Source organism: Mesitornis unicolor, unplaced genomic scaffold, assembly GCF_000695765.1.
Source record: "Mesitornis unicolor isolate BGI_N332 unplaced genomic scaffold, ASM69576v1 scaffold22400, whole genome shotgun sequence".
NCBI classification, from domain to species: Eukaryota; Metazoa; Chordata; class Aves; order Mesitornithiformes; family Mesitornithidae; genus Mesitornis; species Mesitornis unicolor.
Window position 1 is genome coordinate 131,198 of NW_010156542.1, and position 23,456 is coordinate 154,653.

General features: G+C 40.9%; 1 protein-coding gene across 1 annotated transcript in view; it reads right to left on the reverse strand.

Annotated features, from left to right (window-relative positions):
- IGF2R (insulin-like growth factor 2 receptor) overlaps positions 1 to 20,369 on the reverse strand; it is a gene marked incomplete at its 5' end in the record, with an annotated part of 48,823 nt that extends 28,454 nt beyond the window's left edge. The window contains 17 exons of the mRNA XM_010193596.1: positions 471 to 633; positions 1,031 to 1,146; positions 1,724 to 1,901; positions 3,084 to 3,231; positions 3,524 to 3,655; positions 4,547 to 4,693; positions 5,069 to 5,209; positions 5,522 to 5,686; positions 6,126 to 6,229; positions 7,104 to 7,284; positions 7,433 to 7,595; positions 9,138 to 9,252; positions 11,087 to 11,210; positions 12,330 to 12,459; positions 12,876 to 12,974; positions 14,629 to 14,753; positions 20,236 to 20,369. Coding sequence (XP_010191898.1) covers positions 471 to 633; positions 1,031 to 1,146; positions 1,724 to 1,901; positions 3,084 to 3,231; positions 3,524 to 3,655; positions 4,547 to 4,693; positions 5,069 to 5,209; positions 5,522 to 5,686; positions 6,126 to 6,229; positions 7,104 to 7,284; positions 7,433 to 7,595; positions 9,138 to 9,252; positions 11,087 to 11,210; positions 12,330 to 12,459; positions 12,876 to 12,974; positions 14,629 to 14,753; positions 20,236 to 20,369 — 2,365 coding nt within the window. The remainder of the gene's footprint in view (positions 1 to 470; positions 634 to 1,030; positions 1,147 to 1,723; positions 1,902 to 3,083; positions 3,232 to 3,523; positions 3,656 to 4,546; positions 4,694 to 5,068; positions 5,210 to 5,521; positions 5,687 to 6,125; positions 6,230 to 7,103; positions 7,285 to 7,432; positions 7,596 to 9,137; positions 9,253 to 11,086; positions 11,211 to 12,329; positions 12,460 to 12,875; positions 12,975 to 14,628; positions 14,754 to 20,235) is intronic.
- Between the last annotated feature and the right edge of the window lie 3,087 nt (positions 20,370 to 23,456).

Genomic DNA, 23,456 nt, shown 5'->3' on the forward strand with positions numbered 1-23,456 from the left:
AGCACCAAAGCCAGGCCTTGAGCAAAGTGTCTATCCAGCCTACCAGCACAAACAGTCCCATGATAAATGGGACACAGTTCAGCGAAATATAGGAGAAGTCCCACACCCTGCTCCCTCCCCAACCTTTTTTTTGTTTTTTTGCTTGGCAACATCTGCCTAATCTATTCTTCAAAGCCAAGAATCTTTAAATGTTTCTTCCACAGTTCAAACTAAAACAAGCCAGAAGCAAGGCAGAATATCTGGGAGAGCACCCACTTCCTAATGCAATGCTAGTGAGACCACAGCAGTTTACACAGTTTAAAGCTTTGGCCTTTGAAGAGATGTACAGGAGGTCTACCATTCTGCAATGATTATGCCAACATTACAGATGCAGAGTACTATTTTGCAGAACTCATGTGCCTATCTGGTACACCCCTTCACCTCACTCACTTGGCAAACGAGCTCTGAGCTGAGATGGAAAGGTTACTCACATGATCATGCCGATATTCCATCTGACAGACAGATGCTCGCCGGTCGCATCCTGGGACAGCAATCAGTGGTCGACAGACATTTATATAGTACTTCTTGCGCTCACTTGGTCTTGAATTATCCACGGCATACCAGTTTTCACCCCTCTTCTCTGATTTTGCTAAGCTGAGCAGGAAGAGAAAGTTATACGCTAAGAACACATATCCTTCATAGAGACACTCTAGCTTTCTCTGTCAGTCTCAAACAGAGCAACTATTAGGCATTTCAGAATAACTTCTTTCCCTCGCTTTTTAAGTGTTACAGTTAAAAAGAACACTCCTAGGAAGTACAGCACAGTTGACAAACTATTAAGGTTTTATTAAGCAAAATCATCCCAAAAAGTCAACTTGCAGCTTAGAAGGCAAGTCTATGTAATAGCGGGAAATACTGTCCTCATTTCAAGATACTTGTCATTAAGATTGTTGCAACAGATGAAGTTTCTAGTGCTGTCTACACAGGAAACCAACTTCATCCAGAACACTAAACTGGAATAGCCAGATTATGTTGCATGTTACTTTCCTACCTTGACAAGTCGTATTGGTCCATGGTGTTGGAATCAGTCACAACACATTCCAGTGGCATTTCAGGACAAGCATATTCAGTGTACCACCTGAAGTTGTAGGTGTAGTTATCTTCTATCTGAAAAAAAACACAGAATGGGTCAGTGATGTTTTCTACACAGAATACTTTGTGACTCACAGATACTTCTTTACATGTTAAGCTTGTTATTCCCCCTGGGTTTCGGGATATACCTTCTCAGACCAATTTGTGTAGGTCTGTTTTGTTGTAGATCCTGTCATTGGCCGTGTCACCAAAAATACTCTTTCTAAAAGTAACAGAACCAGAGCAACTAGAGCAATGTAACTGCTGTCTGCTGAGTTACAGGATACAGTCCTACCACTTGTTACCTCTCAGCCAGTTTGGGGTATTTTGGCTAAAAATAGAAGATGATCAAAAGTACTAGTAATTGCATGGCATGGAGACTAAAGAAGAGTGAAGTAAAGACACGGATCGAGGTGAATAGTTCACTGGTCAAGACAAGTTTTATAGCTGCAAGAAGAGGCAGATATGCTAAAAGAAGTAACCGTTTCTCTTGGTCTGCTTTATAGACACTGGATAATTCCATTCATGAATCTCCGCTTGCTCTGGCTTAGTAGCAATTATTGTCAGGATTTTGGTATGGAGATTGTTCCCTTCTTCATATAGAACTTCTTACCTGATATTCAGGCTGACCTATTCCAGCCTGACGGTCACACAGGAAAGTTATAAGGGTAGATCGCTGTGTTTTCTTCTCATCATTGTATGCTGTACCATTTTTGTAAGTTAATTGAATCAGACCATCATAATATGAAAGTTTAGAACTGAGTAGTCCAAGACTCCAAAACTGATCCTTACTAGAAAAGAAAAAAGGGGCGTTAAGGCTGAACAGAATGCAAAATTAATTCTGTGTTTAAAAGAAGCTTTACAAGTAGTAAGCACAGAGGTAAATTTACAGAAGACACCATGATAAAACAAAAGAACTAAATAAGGTCAACTAGACATGAGTGAGTTAGGATGAACAGAATGCTACCAAAGGAAAGCTTAAAACATGAACAGGTGTCCTTCTTCGAAAACAAAAGGAAGTCGTAGCTTGCATAGGTATCTAGAAAGCTTTAACAGTCCTTTCTCTAGAAGAGTGATAGAAATATCAAGTTCCCATTCTCCAGAGTAGAATTTAAACTGCAGGCACCCTAATACTGAGCTCAAACTGGTTCCATGCAAATATACGTGGACAGTGAAGACCCAGCAATGCACAACAGCTAAACTCCTCACTTGGGAAAGAAAATTGCCTTCACATGCTCTTAGCTCTGAACCAGCTCTGGTTCAGGAGGGTTTCTTTATTCTGACTTTACACTTGCATTATCAGCCTGACCATCTTCCCCAAAGAAAGTTTTTAGTGTCTGCAGTGAACTCTTCTTGGCTGGAGTGTAACTCAGATAGAGTCAACTCAAGTGCAGCTGCATGTGTCTGCACTGCACCACATCTCTAGCAACAGGCTGACCTGGAACCTGAAGCACACATTGTCTCAGACATGGCTTGTGGAAGATGACAGACGTGATGCAGAGTAGCAGCACACACTGGGACTGTGCCTGCAAAGCACTTTTAGTAGTGGAAATACGGTGCAACACCAAAGCTCTGGGCTCCACCTCTGCATAAGGCAGCCACTAGTCATCCCAAGTGCAGCAGTGCTACTTTAGTTTTAGCTCCCGAAATCCAGCTGATCCTGAATCCAAATTGTACATTAGCTTAATAGAGCTCCAGCAGTAGATCTACAGTTTACAGTCCATATGAGAAACATAAGAGACAGCAATGGACACATCCAATCTCAAAAGCTAGGTGCAGGCAAGATTACATGTGCACTTTGCATGAAACATGTGGCAGCATAATTACTGCACTATCAAATAATATGTTACACGCAAATTACCTGAGTCTATTATAAGCAGCACAGTAATTGTTTAACATGTAAATTGTTCACTGTTGCACAGAGACAAGACCTCATGCAACAGGAGATCTTTATTACAGACACCACCACTCACCTTTGTGTTACTTGGCATGCTGCTGATTTTGTGTGACACCACTCATCTGGCACACTGCCACAGATGTTTATGTAAAACAAGTATTCAGTGGTATTAACTATATAGTACCCACTTTTCTTGGCCAGAGGTGATAAATCAAAAGAGAAGCCTAATTGGAAAGGAATAAAGTTCATCAGTTCAATTTTTTCTTACCATCTCTCACAAGTTTTGATTCTACCAGTCACACAGCTAGTTCACCTCCCCCCAAATAAGTCTCCTTCCATGTGAGATGGACATTTTTATCTTCCACATGCATGTGCTTAAGATTGCTGTGCTCAAAATGTTGCAGATGCTCAGACTTAGGCTGAACTTGCTTTGTTCTTGCGCATCAAAAGGACTCAGTGTTGTGACACAAGTTCTATCCCTCACGACCTTTCAGTTTGCTGAACATAAATACATACCTGCCTGAGGATCAGAGACCTGGCAGTTATCTCCTTCTGTTTTAGACAGGACACACGCAGCAGCAGTATACCAGTCAAATGCATATGAACATACACTCTCAGACATCAGGATTGGAGCACTTTCTAGATCACCTGGTATCACAAGAGCCATGTGTTACACATACAGTCAGGCTGCCAAAAGGAACTATGAATTTAACCCTAAGAACAGTATCTCCTCCCCAACTCAAAACCAAGATTAACTGTTGAAGTACCTTTCCTCTAAAAATTTGGACTAAAAAGAACCAAAATCCCTTTCACAAATTCTGTGCATCCTCCTCCCCAAAGTTTAACCCAGAAGTGAAGATGCACTGCTCAGTCTGTGCCCAAGTACTATCACACTCTGAAAAAAATGTTTGCTTTGACAGAGAAACCTGGTGTTTTTCTACAAAGCAACGGCTATATTAGGAAGCAGTGCATAACCTGATCCTAACAACCAGCGCACTTGGAGGATTCAGCTTCCTCAGGCTGAGGCAGAAGAATACAAGTTTTCTGTTTCCCTGGGAAATGGTTGAACTAGTGGGCTATTATATGAACAGCATTAACAACTTCTGCAAATTATTCTGCTTTTTGTAAACTGCAAGCAATTTAGACACAAAACATATTTATCAGAAGAGAAGGTTAAAGTATCTGATCCCAGTTCAGAACGAGTCTTTCCCATCAAGACAATCTGGGGATAGGAAGTGCTTTGTATCAGGGTTCCAGGTATTTGTGGAGTTTTAACACACTTAACATTACTTCCATGATGTTTGGGAGAATCTTAGTTCAGGCAACTTATTTTGAAGAGTACTTGTATAGAAGGTGAACAGAGTTGAATACCTGCAATTACATTGTTATTAACCTAGTAAACAAACCACAATGCTTCAGCTTTTGCATAGAAGGAAATAAAAGATAGATATTTGCTAATATTTAGCACTCATGTCCAAGCATATTAAACGACCTCCAGTTTTTAAACTGGATCACAGAAGAGGGTGTAAATATTCTCACCTGGTCTGCACACTAGAGTGATGACAGTTTTGATCTTTCTGTTACCACCACAGCTATCTCCATCTGAATATATAAGTTGAATATTTTCTCCAACCTTTTTCGGAGAAGATACAAATGTTCCAAGATTCTTACTCTTGTTTTTTTTATCTGTAAAGACAGTAGATACATCACTTTTGTTTCCTAAAAAGTAGTAATGTTCAAGAGAATTCTCAATTCTCTACTGAGAGAATATTAGCTAGCCACGTAGAAAGTCTTAAGAAAGCATCTCTTCAGGAGTTTGTTTTTACCTTACTAAAACCATGCTACAAAGCCTAGACAAGAATGTAATACCATTCTTTAGTTATGAAAGGCTACAAGTGTAATTTCTTCTAGGGTCTTTGGGAGCACGTGAGAAATACGCTCGTAACTTGTTTCCTCAAATAACTGAGGGCACCCAGGGCAGCCAACTCCATTTGCAGAGGAAGTGCCAAACCTTCAGAGCCTTCAAAGAGAAGGGGAAAAAACAAACAAACAAAGACTCACCTACAGAGCAAATAGCAGCATCATCTGGGCAGCTGGAAGCTCCTCCTCTCTTCAGCACTTTATGGCAGACATTGATGTAATAATGCTTCTTCCTTACCTCTGAAAAGCTACTGTCCACAGCTTCCCAGTTCTGGGATAACTCTGAAATACACGGAGTCATTAAGAACAAGTCATCGGGCTTAATTACTCTAGCCTCTCCATGTCAAAACACCTTTTATCACAAAAAAGGACCCACATTTAAAACCACTAAAGATGTCAACAACAAAGGCAGTCATGGATATGACTTCTTTCATAAGGCACTCACTCCTTTTGGGAAGAGGGAAGTGAATGCCAGTATCCCAGAAATTCACTCAGAAAAGCAAAAGCTGATGAACGTTCAGGTAAAGAATTGCACTAGAGATGGCAAGTAAACTCAGGACAAAAGTAACTAGAAGCTGGTTTTCATTGCCATACCTGAACTGCGGATCAGAGGTGACAAGTCATAGTGTTTTCTCTTATCAGAAACTCTGCAAAGGAGATCTTCTTTCTCTTTAACACATGCATATTTTGTATCCCAAGTAAAAAAATAGGTGCAGTCCACTTCACCAGTAAACACTGGAGTTCCTCTACCATCATTACCTTAACATTGAAGATGGATAAACAGATGTTAGGTTTCCAGTAGTAGAAGAGGAAAAAAGCAACAACACTTGATGACTAGCAATGAACAAGGAAGATAAATATCCTTTTGCTGCACAGGACTCGCATTTGTGGTTTCAGTTTTTTGTTCACTATGATTTGGGGTTTTATTCATTGGTTTTGGGTTTGTTTGTCTTTTTACTGTTGGTTGAGAAACAAGACTCTCATACCTCAGCACTCTTGATCAGTGTAAATTTAGAATAGCAGTGCTACAACGCAGCACAAAACAATCCTGCCAGCCACATAAATTAGTGCTTACTCTAATAATATTTTTTCCTTGCATTAGCTATGGCTTAAAGCATGCATTCCTTTGAACACAAGGACTACCAGCAAGCACTGAAGTCAAACGCTGAGCAGAGTCATCGCAGCTTGTTAAACTCACCTGCTGTTTCATTGCACTCAAAGTTTATGACAGTCATTCTCTGAAAGCCGGAACTACATGCATCCCCATTCGGATAAATTAAAGTGAGATCCCCATCAGAGTATCTGAGTAAAAAGTCAGTTTTAGATAGAAACATGGGATCAGACACAATCACGCAGTGTTCTTCACATAACAGAAGCCACACTCTTGTTTAATTATTGTCTCACTCAAAGGGAAAATAAATGCTTATTCAACATTAATACTGACATTTCTACTGCAACAAAGGTTTGCATCCACTGATTTTTCTGGTTGCTTTTCATTAATTTGTACAGAGTTTAAAGAATGCTCTAAAGCTACTCCAGCTGTGATGAAATATTTCTTCCCAGTAGCATATGGCATGGCAATTTTTGCAGGTGGAGGAAGTCATACTTCCTGGAAGATCACTCCAACAAGTTTGTCATATACTTACACACAGAATGGAAGATCGTATCTAGGTAAATAATCTCTGCCTTTCAACCTCACTCAAACTATTGTCTCTGTATGCCACTTGGGAATTCAGAAGTTTTAAATAAAAAAAACAACAAAACAACAACAACAAAAAACCCACACAAAGTTCCAGACCTCGGTAGTTTTGGATATGATTAACACATGCTCTTGCAAAGGAAGCAGAGATGCGTTCTTGTTGAGGGCAGCTTCTAAAACAGCTGATCCTGCTGCCACTTTACATGCAAAACAAGGATGGCAAGAGGCATCACAGCACAATCTGAAATTCTGGCACCAAAGCTGGTGAAAGTTTCTTTCTTGTCTAGGCCTCTACCAACTTCATCTGCCTCTTTGTTTGCTAATGCTATCCTGGTATATTGTTAATGTCTTTTTATATTAAAAAATTATCTAAAGTACTTGCATTTTGTATCAAATATTGCTTACATGACAAATAAGGCAAAGTTGGAAACAAAGATCAATCAGATCAGTTAGCAGGGTTAAAGAGCCTTTACACACCTCAGGGTTTGGTTCTCAAATCTTCCTGCCACTTTTTGCTGGTTATTTGAAGATTTTACTTGGCAAGATGAAGTATATCCCGTGCTGTCCTTGCAGTTACCAGCAGCTGTTTTCCCACATATATTCAAGTAATAGTAATACTCCTCTTTTTCGTCTTTAGCTAAATATGGCGTGACATAATCTGAGTAACAAAAGGAAAAGTGTTGTAACACACAGCAGAACAGATGTAAAAATCCCAAATATCTACATAGGACATTTTTCCTGTCTCCAGATGTGGAACTGGAGAACTGCTAGTAACGCCACAAAGAAAAGAAAAACAGTTAGCTTACCTGGAAGTTGAGTAAGTGGTCTTAAATCAATGGAGATATCATGTTGCTCACTGGTCAGAAGACAGCTCTTACTCTCCAGGTAGTCCCTGTGACAGGCATACTCAGTAACCCACTCAATTTCATACCGGCAATTAGTTTTTGCTGTGAGCTTGGGACCTGCACTCTGATATAGAAGTGAACAGAATTTAAAATGCAAGCAGCTACTATAGTAGAGATAAAGTAGATACAATAGAGATTATATTTGAAATGTAATCCTCAAAGCAACAGTATCGCATTCCTTCAGGGTCAGTAATCACTAATTTCATCCGTAAACTGCTGAAGAGCTGGAAACAATGTCTCCGGCCTCTCAGAACTAGATATTGTGAAGAAATAAAACAGCTCTTATTAATGATGTGGCAAACTACTGGAAGTCTAAACAGAGGTAAAGTATCAGATATTAGCAGAAAGACAGCAGAAGTAACAGCACTTTAAAAAGCACTTTTCCTTAACATGTTGGCAAAAGCAGAGATGTGAGCCCAAATTGTTAAGAGCAGCTTGGATTATGTTTCCCTCTGAGTCCTTCTCAAAGTGGGGAGCAGAGATCAAGTGTTCTCTGAAGGCAAAGCAGCCTCTTAGGCACTGGTGTTTTAGAAAATTTTTTTCCCCTCAGTCCAAATCAAGACTGAAAGGTGTTTGAGAACTTTATAGCAAACACTTTCATCAGATGTTTTTTCTGCAGTGGAATATTTTTGCACTTCTGGGAGAAGGGGTAGTCTTGGTTTTCTTCACTTTAAAGTGAAACATTTAGAAATTTGCTTTGATTCATAAATCTGTATTTCTGTCATCCACTAAATCATGCAGATACACAGGTACGTATCAGATAAGTTATAGGCACAAGAAACATTAGTACTATTACTCATACTAACAAGCGTGCATAGCTGCAGTGAGCTACTACAAAGTGACATTAGAGAAAGGCCCATGGTTTGTTTCTGCAGCAATGAGGACAAAGTATGCTACTTATCTAGGTCAGATGAGGGACAAAACATTAAACCAAAAATTAACCATACAAGTTCCTCCTTCACTAGCCTGCAACCAAAAGCATCACAACACGAAATGACAGAGCATTAGCAATAACCACTCTGGCCCAATTCAAGAAGTGTGGGTGGCTGAGAATATCCAGCGTCACATCAAAGCAATCATCATACTGCATTGAAGCTAGGCTAGAATTGTGACCTGAGCTGCTGCTTAACAGTAAAGATTTTACTCAAAGGTAAAAGGAGTTCAGGAGCCTGCTCAGTAAGTGACAGACTTTTACCATGCAATGACACTTCCTAGCTATTGCTTTCTTGAGGAAGGTCAGATTAGTAAAGAAACAAGTTACAGACAATGTCCAGCCTGACTGATGATGGAAGAGCTTTAATGAGCAAGCAGAGCTCTGTGCCAAGGATTAAAACTGTACTAACTCTATCCTATTCTCAGAGGAAAGCTTAGAACCCAGAAAAAAATACAATCAAATCCACCAAAACATGTGAAAATTTTATTCAAATTCCTGTTTATTTTTAAATTCAAGAAGACTTCTTGAAGAGTATATTTAGGATCGCACACTCTTCACAAGCTGCAAAACCAGGAGGATTTCTGTTCCCTTCAGCTCTCAATAAAAATGAAAGATAATGCACACAAAAGTTAAAGACCAACCATATAACACAAACTAAAACAGTAAAGTTACCTCTTCTCCTCTCTTTGATGGGCAAACAAAAGTGATTGTCACTGCTGGGTTATGGCCTAGGCAGAAGTCTGGCTTTTCTTCATCACTGTATATTCTCTCATAACTCAATACCAGCCTATAAACAGAAAATGGCAAACCAAAAATACAATTAAGGTACTATGCACTGTACAGTGGAAGGATGTTCTAGAAAGAACATCTGCTCTTTGCTAGATACTCAGGCAGACTATACCAAAGTAGCCCTGCTCCTGAAAGCTACTTTTACAGATGTCTTTGTTCCTGTAACTATACAGTTACCCAAAATAAAGATTAAGATACTCCCAGCAAAATCACTTGATACAGCATCCTCCTGCACTCCAGTTAAGAGTATGTTTGAGGCCTTTTAACTTGTATAGTAGTGTGAACTTGGCTGACAGGCACAAGAACACTCTAGCTTCACTCTCAGACAGCTGGAGAGCAGGAGTGATAAACTCTTGGAAGCAATAAATACTTACGTTTTACCACATTCCTATACTTCATACTCTACCCCTGTATGTATAACTCTTTCCATTCTGCTCCCAGAATTGAGAGAAAGACAAACTCATTAGCAAACTGACAAGAGCAAGGCAGCTGAGATGGATCAGACAAGGCAGGAGCAGGAGAATGAGACATGGCAACTATTTGACGGAGAGAGACAAAAGGCGAGATGACTTGGATGAGAAAACAAGGAGACCCTGACACAACTTCCCAGGTAAGCTTTACAGTTCTATGCAGTCTAACAGGCAGAAGACAACAGCTCAGAGAGGTGACAATCTGCCTTCAGGTCAGCTACACCTCTAACTGGCTTCTCTATACCTTAGGACACAGATACACAACTACTTTACTCCTTCCTAAGCCACCCTAGTCTGATTGAGCACATACAATTAATTTTCCCTCAAGTCATGAGGAGCTCTTCAATCCTAGCACAGGTAAGACAAAGCTTTCTCACCAAACACTTTTACAGAGTACCAGTTGCACTTAAATATGAGAATGAGCTTGTACTTCCTCATATGTAAGCTTCTGCCTTGGTACAGAAGACCTTAGCCACTTGCTTTATGCTGGGGGAAACGCCCTGCAATGAAGGACTAACAACTTCATTTGTAAACTAAAAGAAAATCCTCAACTTTGACACTGATAGGCCAGAAGCTTTGGCCTCCCTGTTATTAACTTGGTTTATTCTGCTTGTTTTCCTCAGCTAGCATCTGAGATCAAAAGAATATTGCAGAAGTCGGAGTACTTGTTATAGACAAGGTAAGAAGGTTCGGATGATCTGAAACTCAGAATGATCAGCATGTTAAGTCCATTGAGCTACACTGGGTTGTTTGGGTGTTTTTTGGTGGCATTTTTTGTTGGTTTTGGTTGGTTGCTTTTCTTCTGAACAGAGGCAGCATCGAGACAACAGTTTCTCCTAGTCCCAGCTCTGCCACCACCAGGAATGATAAGCCTTGCATTGCTTACCTATTTCTTCTATTAAGAGCTCCTTAACACAAAAATACATAAGGGAAACATTTGGCCCTATTCTCAACTATGAAAGTACTCCCGGGCAGTAGAGTGAGCCATATTTAGTGCATAAATCCAGAGAGCCAAGTGCATTTACCCTGCGGGCCCTCAGACAGCAGGCACGTGGGCTTACAGCTCACTCTTCTGCTTGTGGGCAGAAAGCAGCAGTCATCCCTTGCTTCTGAGTTTTGCAATTCTGTAAAAAGGAGTCTCTCACAATGAGGAAGAAAATTTGATCTGTCATGCCAGCACAACAGGTTGCCCGAAAAGGACTCTGCCCTGCCAGAATTTGAACAATTTTTTTCTGCCAGTGTTTTGAAATTTAATTGATATTGATGTTAAGTTTTAGAAGACTCATCTGTTACAAAGACTGCTTATTCCAGTCCAGATGACTGAGAAGCATTCACAGAAGTATCTCTGCAAAAATTACATACCTGTCTTTGTCATGAAGTTTCAGCTGTTGCTGTGGACGGCCAACATCATACGCCTGGCCTTTGTGCAACAAGCAAGCAGCACTGCCAGCAGGGCATTTTGCAGTCTCTCCACTTGAACTTCGTGCTATAGAATATAGGAAATAGAATATAGGACTCAATTTCTAAGCCCTGCTCTACCTGAAGTATCTTGCCATTTTACCTGTGGGCTCACTTACCATTCATTGCTTCATCTTTTTCTAAAAATATCTCTAAAAATGAGTTACATTAAAATGTGAAACTAGCAAGACAAAACCTGAAGTGCTTGTGATAGTTCTTGTGATTGCCTTGCTTTTGGACAGCAAATTCATCCTTCCTGCCAAAGTAGCTGCAGCTAGTTATCAGTTGCTAGTACAGCTGCTGGATGCACAGGGCTTTGAGAACCTCTAGAAGTGTGCCAAGTATTTCCCCCCCCAGCAAAACCAAAATGACACCAAGTAATGGGTAACTCCTCCTCACAAGAGGGTTTTTTCAGCCCCTTCTTTGTTTCTTATAAACCACTTTATTCAAAGCTGTCAGCAAAAAGTTTCAGACTACCGGGACTTTTAAAAGAATAGACCTGCCGCTATAACTAGAAGTATTAAACCCTCAACAGGGGCACAAAATACCTATTTAGCTGCAGAGTGAAAAACACAAAGGCAGTATACAGCTACACTAGCCTTTTCAGCAACTTTCAAATGAATGACTTTGCTGGTTTTATTCCTTATGAACATGGCTCCCAACCGACATGAAACTGCTAGCTATGCACCATTACTTTACCTAAACTTCTAAACACTATTTTAGATGCATCTCAGGACATTCAACTTGGAACTAAGCAACAGCCTGAACTGGAGCCCAAAGTAATAAATTTAGAGCACATGAAGTGCTATGAACCACATTGGTCCTATTTGGCAGCAAACAGAAGCAGCTGCAAGACAAGCTGAGTGCTGGACAAGCTGAGTTCTTCCACTCAGTACAGTTTAAGTCAACTTTTCTAACAGTACTTGCCCATATAGATGGGGCATATCACTGAACACCTCAATAGCTGGAGAGTAAGACTTGGCTTCACAGAAAGCAGCCTTCAAATCATCACGAGTAGCTTGAAACAACAGTGCAAGTCCTAAAATACTGAGCTTTGGTCACAGGAAAACCTCTACTGAGGCACCGGAAAAGCACCACACTACTAGAAATTCATACACCGACAGGTGACACAAGCAAGTGTTCACACCTAAGTCCCTGCAGACGTTTATGAACAAGGAATCATCATCAGAATCATCCACCAAGTAGTGTCCAGAAACTTGGATGAGAGGATTCAAGTCATGTTTCTTCAGATCTTTATCAAACACATAGCAAGGGACCTAGAACGACAACAAAAATTACATGAAATCCATGCTGCATAAGTAGGGAGAAGTTATGAACAGGCATATGTAAAGCCAAGTTAAGATGTGGAAAAGGTTTTTAATTCTGCCAGCTCAAATACTTAAGTTAAACTTAAAGCTAGATATGCTGACTAAAATGAGGCATCCAAAGTTAGACTGTTCTGCTGTAGCTTTTAGAAGAGTTTTACTATGAACAGCAATCCAGATGACAAAAAAGGTTGAAGAGTCACTTAAAATTCTCAGCTCCACCAACATCCAACAGATGCTTTAAATGCCTTTGAAAAAGTTAGGTTTATGAAGCCTTTTGGGATTCATTTAGGGTGGGGGCAGATGGTTAGAGTAAAATTGCCAGATGTGTGGAGAGTTAATTTCTGCATGGATAGTACAAAGATTACCTCTTTCACAGGTTTAAACAAGTCCTTCTTGCAAGCCAGAAACGTCCTCCATTCAAAATAGTGCACACACTCTGTTGATGTTACAAATTCAGGGGTACCCTATTTAGAGGGGAAAATAATAATAATAATAAAATAATTCTTATAAAAAATACTTCCATTTTATTTTACATCTGTAGACAGCAAGAAGTTTATTCAGGAGATTAAAAAAACCAGAATACAGCATATCACAGAGCACAGGCATACAGTTTCTTAATAGCACTTGTTAAAAGCAAGTTTGTTATCAAACAGCTTTGTTGGTAAACTCAGGAATATGCAAGGTGCCAAATCCTTCTCAGCCTGCATATGCATCAATTCTCATATTAACACGTGCCAGTCCTAATATGCAGTAATTGTACTACATCTTTTAGAAGTGCTCACTATGCCAATTGATATTGGCAGACGCACCAGTCACTTCTAGTTACTAGAAAGTAAAACACCAATACAAATATGTAAAAATAGACGAACAGCAAGCCAATGCATGGTTTAGCAGTCTTATCCTACAAAGACGACAGATTAGCAATCTCTTCTGCTACGCAGAAAGAACACCTCTGATCTCAGCTACCTATTCTTACAGGCTTACACTACACGCATTTGTATCTAGTTCAGAGCTGGATGCTCAACTGAATGTCACTACTTTGAGAAATACAACAATCAGATTTTTCCATTCTCCCTCCATCACTTCAGCTAGAAGCACTTTAGCATATTTAAACTTATTCCCTCCTTGTTTAACCCTGCCATAAAAGTGCTAGAAACAAGTTGTTCCAGATACTATTACAAAATCCTTTTACTAGGTCACATGAAAAATAGGTGTTAAAACTATGCTAAGTAGATGATGTTTGAGTGTCGTTATGATCTTGTGTTACAGCTGGAGTTGAGCAATAGTTTTTAATTTAGTATACAGAGTCATCTGCTGAAAGAGAACAGGAAGCATTTAAATCTCTCTGCTGCACTGGCACTTCATTTGAATTGGCCAGATTTCCAAGAGAGGGTGTGCAGCAGTGGCACTAATAAGTACTTACCTCCGATTAAAAAAATACATAAACTGATCACAGTCTGTACAGAACAACAAGCTGTAATACCAGTTAAGTGTGTGGAAGGTGTAACTCCAAAAGCACGTGGAGGTGAACTGCACACGCACACACCCCTAGGAACTTTTTGGGTATCTCCATTCGCACTTTAAGCAGATTCTCATGAACAACTACTTCCCCAGAAGCCCAGTGGGATGTGTAAGCACTGTTAGTTCAACCAAGTGCAGACAAAACCTAATGCTTACTGTTGTCAGCTATGCTGACCCATAACAGAGGTCAGTCATTTTCTTCAATGCTGTTCTATGAAATAGCCATGCTAGGGCCACAGCTTGGGCACAGCCAGCACTTAAACAACAGCTCTCTGTGTTACAGCTTCCTGTACACTGTTGACTCATTCCTTCATATTACACTATTAAAATACTACAGTGCAATCCCTGTAAAAACATTAAAGACCCAGAAGGGCCCATGATAGGAGCTAAGCTGCAGATCTGCAATTATTTTCTACTAGGACTGAATTTGGAAAGCCACAGTAGATCATGACCTTAATTTGGTACTAAAACATAACTGAATCTTCCTTAAGCTATGAGCTCTGTAAGTAGTACATCCCTTAAGTACAGCAAGCCTCCTTAAAAAGCAAGTTAGAAGTATATTTCCAGCGAAGATAAGAACACATAATTTAGACTTACCAGTGTTTTCCCACAAAGGAAGTTAATGTTGCTTTGAATTTGGTGCCGACTGCCTTGCAGCAAGCAGTAATCCGTAGTGTTGAGTTCCAAAAGATTTTTAGAAAGTTTCTGCAAGCCTATGTCACCTAGAGTTTAATAAATAAATAAATATATAAACAAAAGGTTATTGTAATATAGCACCTTCACAGAAGCTCAGCAGGCAAGCTCTAATTTTAGGCACTGAGCAGCACAAGACATATCAGTCCATCTGAAGACAGCCTTTGAACAGAGCACAGCTGAAGACCTTCCTTGTGGTTCTTGTGATTTGGAAGACTAGACCCAAGTTAAAACAGTGTTTGACTTCTCTAATCACACTTCTACTTTCTCAAAGGTTCTTAGCAAACACTTTGAATCTTAAGAAGGCGAAGAACAGATGCCACTACCAACCAGCCAGTGTCTTAGGAACAAGGCCTAAAGAACTCGATCAGAAAACTTACCAATGTGTCCTTTGTTCCACCAACTTCTTTATCAGCTTCTCAGTCTTCGTGCCATTTATACAAATAGTGTCAGCCCAATATGAGAGAGAGTCTATCATAGAATGCGTTGGGTTGGAAGGCACCTTTAAAGGTCAGCTAGCCCAACCCCCGGCAGTGAGCAGGGACATCTTCAACTAGATCAGGTTGCTCAGAGCCCCATCCAACCTGACCTTGAATGTTTCCAGGGATGGAGCATCTATCACCTTTCTGGGCAACCTGTTTCACCACCCTCATCATAAAAAACTGCTTCCTTACATCTACTCTGTACCTACAGTCTTTTAGTTTAAAACCATTACCCCTTGTCCTATCATTACAGGCCCCACTCAGAAGTCTGTACTCATCTTTCTTACAAGTCCCTTCTAAGTACTGAAAGGCTGCAGTAATGTTTCCCCAGAGCCTTCTTTTCTCCAGGCTAAAGAACTCCAACTCTTAGCCTGGCCTCGGAGGACATGTGCTCCATGCCTCTGATCATCTTCACGGCCCTCCTCTGGACCCACTCCAACAGCTCCATGTCCTTCTTGTGTTAGGGTCCCCAGAGCTAGACGCAGTACTCCAGGTACTCTCATGACAGCAGAGTAGAGGGACAGAACCACCTCCCTTGACCTGCTGGCCACACTTCCGATGCGGCTGAGGATATGGTTGGCTTTCTGGGCTACACACACACATTTCTGGCTCTACTTAAAAACCACCTTAAGTCTGCTTAATGAAGAACCCACTGACAAACCAAACACAGATCCCCTGCATCTCCCATCCCCTTTAGCACAGCTCATGTGCCGCATGAAGCTGGGGTCAGCGCTGAGTCACTGTGCATCCCTCTCCTCCCCAACAACTGACACAAAGGGGAAAAGTAGAGCATGTTTCAAGTCACAATGAGCACCAGCTCAGGCCACTGAAATGTTCCTGCTCAAACCTATTTTGGTTAGTGTTAAACACCAAGCCCTTTTAGAACTAGCATGCTAACTCCAGCCTGTCTTTTTGATAGGTAGATTTTTAATTCTGCAAAGAGTTGGGGTTGAACTATAGAGAATGCTAGAAAATGCAAGTATTGATCAGCTTCCCTCTTTCCTTTTTTGCTGTTGTCTACACTAGGGGGAAAGCAAGTCAAATCTGTAATCGTGCAGATAGCAGCTTTGCAACCAGGCCAAGTGTTGTTTCATTCTAAAACCACACTTGCTGAAACTTTGCCCAGCCTGTTATCTCCTCACTCAAGGCAAGCAAAGTAATATAGTCTTGATAGTAAAATGAACAGAAGCAAACAAACTGATCAGGAAGAGGATACAGAACCCCTAAAATATTCTGTTAAACTGCAGCAGAGATAAAACAACTATAGCCACCAAAACTGCAGGTAAAGCAATTGCAGTGGCAATCAGAATGGAAACTTGATGCTAACACACACAGCATCCCCTCAGCAGCTCAGGGCTCTTCTGTTCCTGCTGCATATGCTTACGCTGACTGCTGCATTACAGGAAAGCACATTAAGATGTTCATACTAGGCAGTCATTCACAGCATCCCCTGTATAACCAGGGCGACAAGTATCACAGACCGTGCAATAACCCTCTGCCTTCCCAGAGACATCTCAGCACAGAGCAGCAGCGCAGACTAAACCTGCCTGTGCGTGGGATACAGGCCAGGCTGCGAACCTGCAACAGCGAAGCATGTTACCACTGCTGCAGTTCAGTGCCACTTTCCAGGCACCCAGAGGCTGTCAGTGGTTTCTGCCTTTTATAGTGCCCGACACCTCTGGTATCAAGGCTGTCTTCAGGTTTTAAGATCTCCAGCACTGGTGCTGGCAAAGGTGCCATGCAGCTCTCAAACTTAAGAGCTACATACTACTTTGAGAGCAGGAGTGCTACTTATCACATCATTGCTTAGAAAATGCTAGCAAAGTATCCTCTTTTCTTCCCTAGATTAGCAGAAGGAAGCCAACACAAACTTTCTAAGCAAGAGCTGTGTATAGTAACAAGATGCACACATGATTAAAAACTCTCCAGTTATAAATATATACAGTTACAAGTCCCAACTTAGCAGAGAATTTATGACAACACCATCTGAGCACTTATCTCAATGTTCTGTAAGCGTTAGTTTTCTCTCAACTCTGAGAACACACTACATTGCACTAAATACACTTGTGAGCTGACTCCAATTTCCTCAGTTAAAGTGATATTCAAGAAAAAAAAAATCAAGTTAAGCCAGTACATCTTGTTTACTACAGGCCAATATGCATGCTCTCTTCCCCCCTGCATGCTTAAAACTAGTTTGGGAACTTCTGGGAAACTTTAGCAAGTACCTCTTCAGCGACACATGACTCATGTCATCTATGCTTGCAGAGCAAGCAGTCTCATGAACCACCCCTCACACCATGAGATTCCTTCTGAGCATCAGTTCTGCAGCCAGCTTTACCATAAGATCAAGCTCCCTCTTCAACAATCAATCACATTTCTTCATGGCTTTAGAGATGTGCTCCTTCCACAAACTAACACACTATCAATCAGCTAGAACAGCTCACAAAAATTAGCATCTAATACTTCATGTTACACAGTAACGCTAAACCAGTATCAAAGGCACACCACCTTTCACTCACTGACTCCTTCTGTTCAGCTGTTTGGAAGGAGAAAGGCAATCATGGAAGACATCCAACCAGTTGTCCAGAAGAAGGGTGCATTTAGGTGGCAGCTGCTATTTCACATCCAGTCCTACTACAGCTGGACAAAGCACACATTTCACCACTCAGGTTAACAAACGGTTACAGTAATATTTCTGCTTTTAAATTTAGTAGAAGTCCAGCTAAATGGCACACAAGTCACTACGTGTCACACTAAGTTAAGTACCACATCATTTTGATCCTCGTTAACATTCAAGAGCTAACCATTTGCCTACACCTTGAAAACTCCTAAGGTCAACCAATAAAGGGAGGTCTTTGGGGTCTCAACGCCAACCCTGGTACATCACACCGACACACAGTTAATGTTAGCCACAAGGCTTCCCTTGGATACAGGCTGATTACTGTCACAGATACAGCCTTACCACCTATCAAAGCTGGCAGCAACAAACAGAACCAATCCTACAGCTGTCATCCCTTGCATAGCTGATGTTTAAAAACAAAACTACTGTTTGCAGTGACAACTTCTTCTGAAAGAACAGAGCTCTGATTAAGACCATAACTGAAGAAAGCTTACAACTTAGCAAAGTTTATCAGCTGGCAAATTGCCATTCTTCCCTCAAATCAAAGCCCTTCAGCTGCACTCAGCTTTGTCATCCAAGTAATCTCTTATCAGCTAGATTGCTTGAAGACAAGTAGGCAGCTTAGCTGTTTCAGGTAACTGGAATCTACACTGGCAGTCTACACCTGTCTAGACCTGGATCAGAGAGATTCTTCTTTTCTTATTAAGAGCCAGTTCAAACACCCTCTGCCAAGACCAAGTTACAACTGTTGCCTAATCCTTCTCCCCACATAGCAATAAGACACTCAAGGTTTGCATACAGTGGAATATTTGATACTGCTCATGGCCATCACCCAGATCTGTTCTCCCTTCCTCTTTCCACAGGATGCATGGAACAAAACCGACACAAACCTCTGGGTCTCACTATCCTGGGGAGAACAGGCTTCCTAAAGCTCACTCAACCTGCCACATTCCAGTCTCACTCAAAAAAGCATGTTAAAGCAGATGCTCAGATGCTGCAACTGAAGCCTCAACTGCGTATGAGTTGAGACCCACATCAGCAGGACAAAAAATTCTTGCTGCACATTTTAGGAATGAAACACATTAACAGCATCGAGTGGCCTGATATGTCACGTTCGTCAGAGTAGCAGATGCTACTATGTGCAATTGCAGTTTAAACGCAGATGCAATCTAACCAGTCATCCAGAAAACTCTGGAGCTTGGATTTACTGCACTACATAAAAAAAACCCACACGGCCATGAACTGAGATATACATTTATTCATGCACCCAGTGATTTTATATGCCTGAGTCGCAACTCTAGCAGTTTGCTTGAAAAGCACTGATTGACCACAGTCTGAAAACAAAGTATCTCTACAGTAAATGGAGAGAGATGGGGAGAATGGAGGCTGACAAGCTGCTCTGCCATCTGCATACAAGCAAGAATAATCTTCCTTCTCACCATCTTCCGGTTGTTCAAACACTTTTGCTGAAGACGCTCAGCTTCTCGTAAGAGCTGTCTGCCAATGAAAGGCAAGGTTGGCAAGCATGTTTCAATTTAGACTTCAGATCTGCAGGTACTAAGAGGCAGCCTAAAGAGATATTAGTTTTCAGAAAGCTATTGCTTTATTCTATTAGAAGCAATACTCAACTATCAGAAGACATCAGCATTCATATTTTGTTTCATTAGCTGAAGCACAGAAGCAACCTTGAAAGCAACAAGCATCCATGAAAATAAGCACACAAATACTGCTCAGAGCACAAGGTGCTTCTGGCTAATGAAATCATGTACAAGCATGTGTAGAGGAATATGGCAGTTTCATATTTAGATCAGCATGCAGAAATCCACCACTCCTCAGAATACCAAGGACATCAGTGAATTACTGAAGCAGCCAGCAGATTTGACAAGTGTAACTGAAAAGAGAGGACTGCATGTAATTGACATGTTTTATGTGTGTAACAGCTTACAGATGACAACCCAGACCTTAGCAATAATCCAAGATTGCATTACAGAGAGTAACCTGACTCTGATCAGAGCTGATTTAGCACCAGGCTAGGCTGTTTTATAATTTAGAGCTATAACTCAAGCTTTATCATGTGTTCAGTATCAAGCTTCAAACAAGGCTGTGTACAGTGCATATCCTGCCACACACAGACGTACTTACTTCTACCTGAGATAGCTTTGCACAGTTTCATGCTAGATTACAGTTAACTAGACCAAAAGATAAGTTTCATTGTCTTGTAAAGCAATTATCTGCAATCAGATCACATTTTCCCAAATTTCCCCAGTAAATCTACAACAGAAAAAAAATTTTACGCTGTTCTAAAAAGAAAAAAAAATCTTGCTAACATGTCAAAATTAGCAATAGTTATAAAACCATCCATTAACATGACTCTGAACTGCTTATGAGGAAAGACATTTGTTTACATACCTACGGACTGGGAGCTCATCTTATTGATGTCATATGCACAGACTGCACTTGATTTTCCACACTCTTCAACACCAAAACAGAAGTTTATTTTATAAAGCACATGTTTGTCTGCATCAATTGCTTCCCATGTGTAACTGAAAAGGAAAAAAACCAGGCTGTCAGTTATTCATTAGGCATTCATTATTTGCACTGCCATTCTCTAGACACCAGTCCCTGAAATAACCAAGTTATAAAGCTGAGAACACCACTAACTCGAGTTTCATATTTGTGTTCTATATCTGCAAATACCACAAATAATTGTTACTGTGTCAGGGCCAAGAACAACACAGATTTAACCAGTAGAGGAGTATATACCAGGTCCATTTTCCCCTTCCTTGAACACTCAACTGCCCATTCTTCCCCATCAAATCTTCATGAAGGCCACTCTGACTAGGTATGTCACAGGTGGTGAACCTTTTTCCTTGAGAGCCTGATAAACTTCTCAAACATCTTTGGCAGCCTGCACACTATTATATCAATACCAAGTAACAGTGGCAGAGGTGCTAACTCTAAGTGGAACAGAGCAGCCAATCTCATCCTGCTTGTCAGCAGCAGAGCCACATAGCTTCAGGGACAAAATTGGGGTTGAAAACCTCACAGTATTCAGACTGAAAGATGCTAGTGCATTAGGGCCTAGCCACACATATATATATCAATATATAACTATCTCAGTATTGAAAAGAGTTTCCGAAAGGTGATATCAGAATCTGGAAAGCAAGCAGAGCTACCCACAAGACACTCAGTGAAAGATCCCACTAGCTAGCAACAGCCATGTCAGAAAGCCGGCTGTTTACAAACTGATAAAGGAACGTGAAGCTCTGGTTAAATACAATGGGGAATAAATCCAAGTAACAGAAGAAGAAAAAAATAAATGCAGTGGAGTTCAGAGGTAGAGCAACGATTCGCTCCTCTCACAGCAAGCACTCAGATTGCACTGAGATGTGGTCAACTGCATGACACAGCACCGCCCCTTTCAAGGCATGCCCGGGTCAGCTGGTTTGGAGTCAGGAGCTCTTTAGACAGCCTGGCTCACTAGCACGGTGCTCTGCCCAAGCTCTGTTAAGAAGGCACAGCTCAGTAAACATTTGCCATCAGCTTGGCTCAGCTACACCTCCTCTGGTACAGTACTGATTTTGGCAATTTAAGAGATTCCCCAGCTTCCTTTCTATCAGAAGTGGAAACTTCAGCACAATTTAATACAGAGTCATCACATCAGAAAACTGAGGACAGCACAGTAACCTATTAGGTATTCCTGTTATCTACAACTCACACAGGGTTTAATGCATCTATCTGACCCATAGAAGCTTTTCTCTTAATCTATGAGTTAGCACCAAACCCAGCGAGGCAGCTCAACTCTGCTCTCTCAGCTATCAAGAAATTAGGAGCTGACCAGAAGCTCTGCCCATCAGGTTTGTTTGCCTTAATCTCTAGCTCATAGGTGTTGCACCTCTTGACATTATCAGACCCCAGATGGCCCCAGGAGAACCCATTCTTTTTCCACTTCTGAAGCCAAATCCTTGGGGGAGGAAGGGGCAAGAGTAGTTACTACTTTACTCTAGATTTTGAATCCTCAGAGAATTCCTCTCAAATCCAGTGAGTCCCATCTCTGATCAAAGAGCCAGCAGTAAGATATCACATACTTTCCTGTTTAATTACTGACAACAGGGTTCTTGGCTTCCCTGTACCGCAGCAGCCTTATTACTTTCAGTCTGCTAATGGCTGGGACAAGTTAGGGACAACTACAAGAGTTCTCTCTGTGAACTGAAAACAAAAATCTTTATATCCTAATTATATTGGTATATAAAGGCTCAAATACAATAATATAAGGCTCAAAAATAACTTACAAGGGACTAAGTCATTCCTAAAATACCAATAAAATTACTTCTTATTCAGATTCAAGGGCTGTGTCTGTCTCAATCCTAAACAAATACTTGCCATTATTCATTCCTCACAGGCAGGCAGAGTTGACATTTTACAATCGTACTGATTAGTGCTCTGAGCCAGTTTCTTGCAATTCTGAAGTGGATAAAGACAATCTCAATGCAGGATGATGATGAGAATCAAGCTACAGCACAGAATAACCAAAGTTCAGGAATGGAAGAAAGCTTGACAACACACAATCATACACAGAAAATTTAGAATAACCTGAGTCTATCATCAAGAGCTCTGAAAACAGCAAGAGATTAAGACTAAAGCCATTTTTACCTCCAGGAGAAAATGCATTTCAATCAAAATACAATTTCTTCACAATGAAGCCCCAAAAGACAGCATTTCACTGAAAAATTCCCAAGGGTTCTAGTACTCTTTTTTTTGACTGGTTTTGGACGATAATAGGAATGTAACATATAATACTACAGCACAAAGTTTTTGACCAAGCTAGAGTATTCTTCAGTGTGGTTTCAGGGTTGGGTTTTTTTTCCCTTTGTTTCTGTTTTGTTTTTAGGGAACCTAATTAAAATCTGCTTGTGAACCAAATGAGAATCTAAGACCTTCACACAACAGAATTATCACTCTATGAGATATTAAGGACTTTGCTTTCCCAGTTCCATGTTATGAAACAGAGGAAATCAACATCTTCCAAGTCAGTTCATCCACATGCCAGAAACAAAAGACAAACAAGATGAGCAGCTTACAGAACAGAAGAAAAGCAGTCACCGATGCCAGCCCTTCCCTCCACCCTTTCACAGGCCCCCAGACAGAGAAGGCTGAGGAGTCCTTCAGAACAGTCCTTCAGAAAGGAAATAACAAATCCCATGTTTCAGCACGTTCCAAACCACAACTCCAGTGGCACACAATAATGAAAATCTAATGGAGTTTCAGGGTAGTATTATTACTTTCAAGGAAGTAAAAGGGACTTTTTTGGGGGTTTTGTTTGTTTGTTTTTTCAACTGGGTGGGAGGAGCAGGGCAAGATTCATCCATTGGGTGTAGTCTAAGCAGCTGTTCTCATCAGAGAGATGCAAAATACACATTCACAGTAAAAGCAAGCATTATTTCTCTCACAAGTAAAGACTCCTGGCATTTAGTTGGTGCCTGGGAATAGTTTCAAGTTGCATGTGCTCTACTTTCCAGTAAGATACAAGCTGACATCTCCACTGCATCCCATAATGCAAACAACGTGCTGGCAATCACATCGTCCATCTGACCACAGCTGAGGCACACGGACCAGCTTCCTCCAGCGAC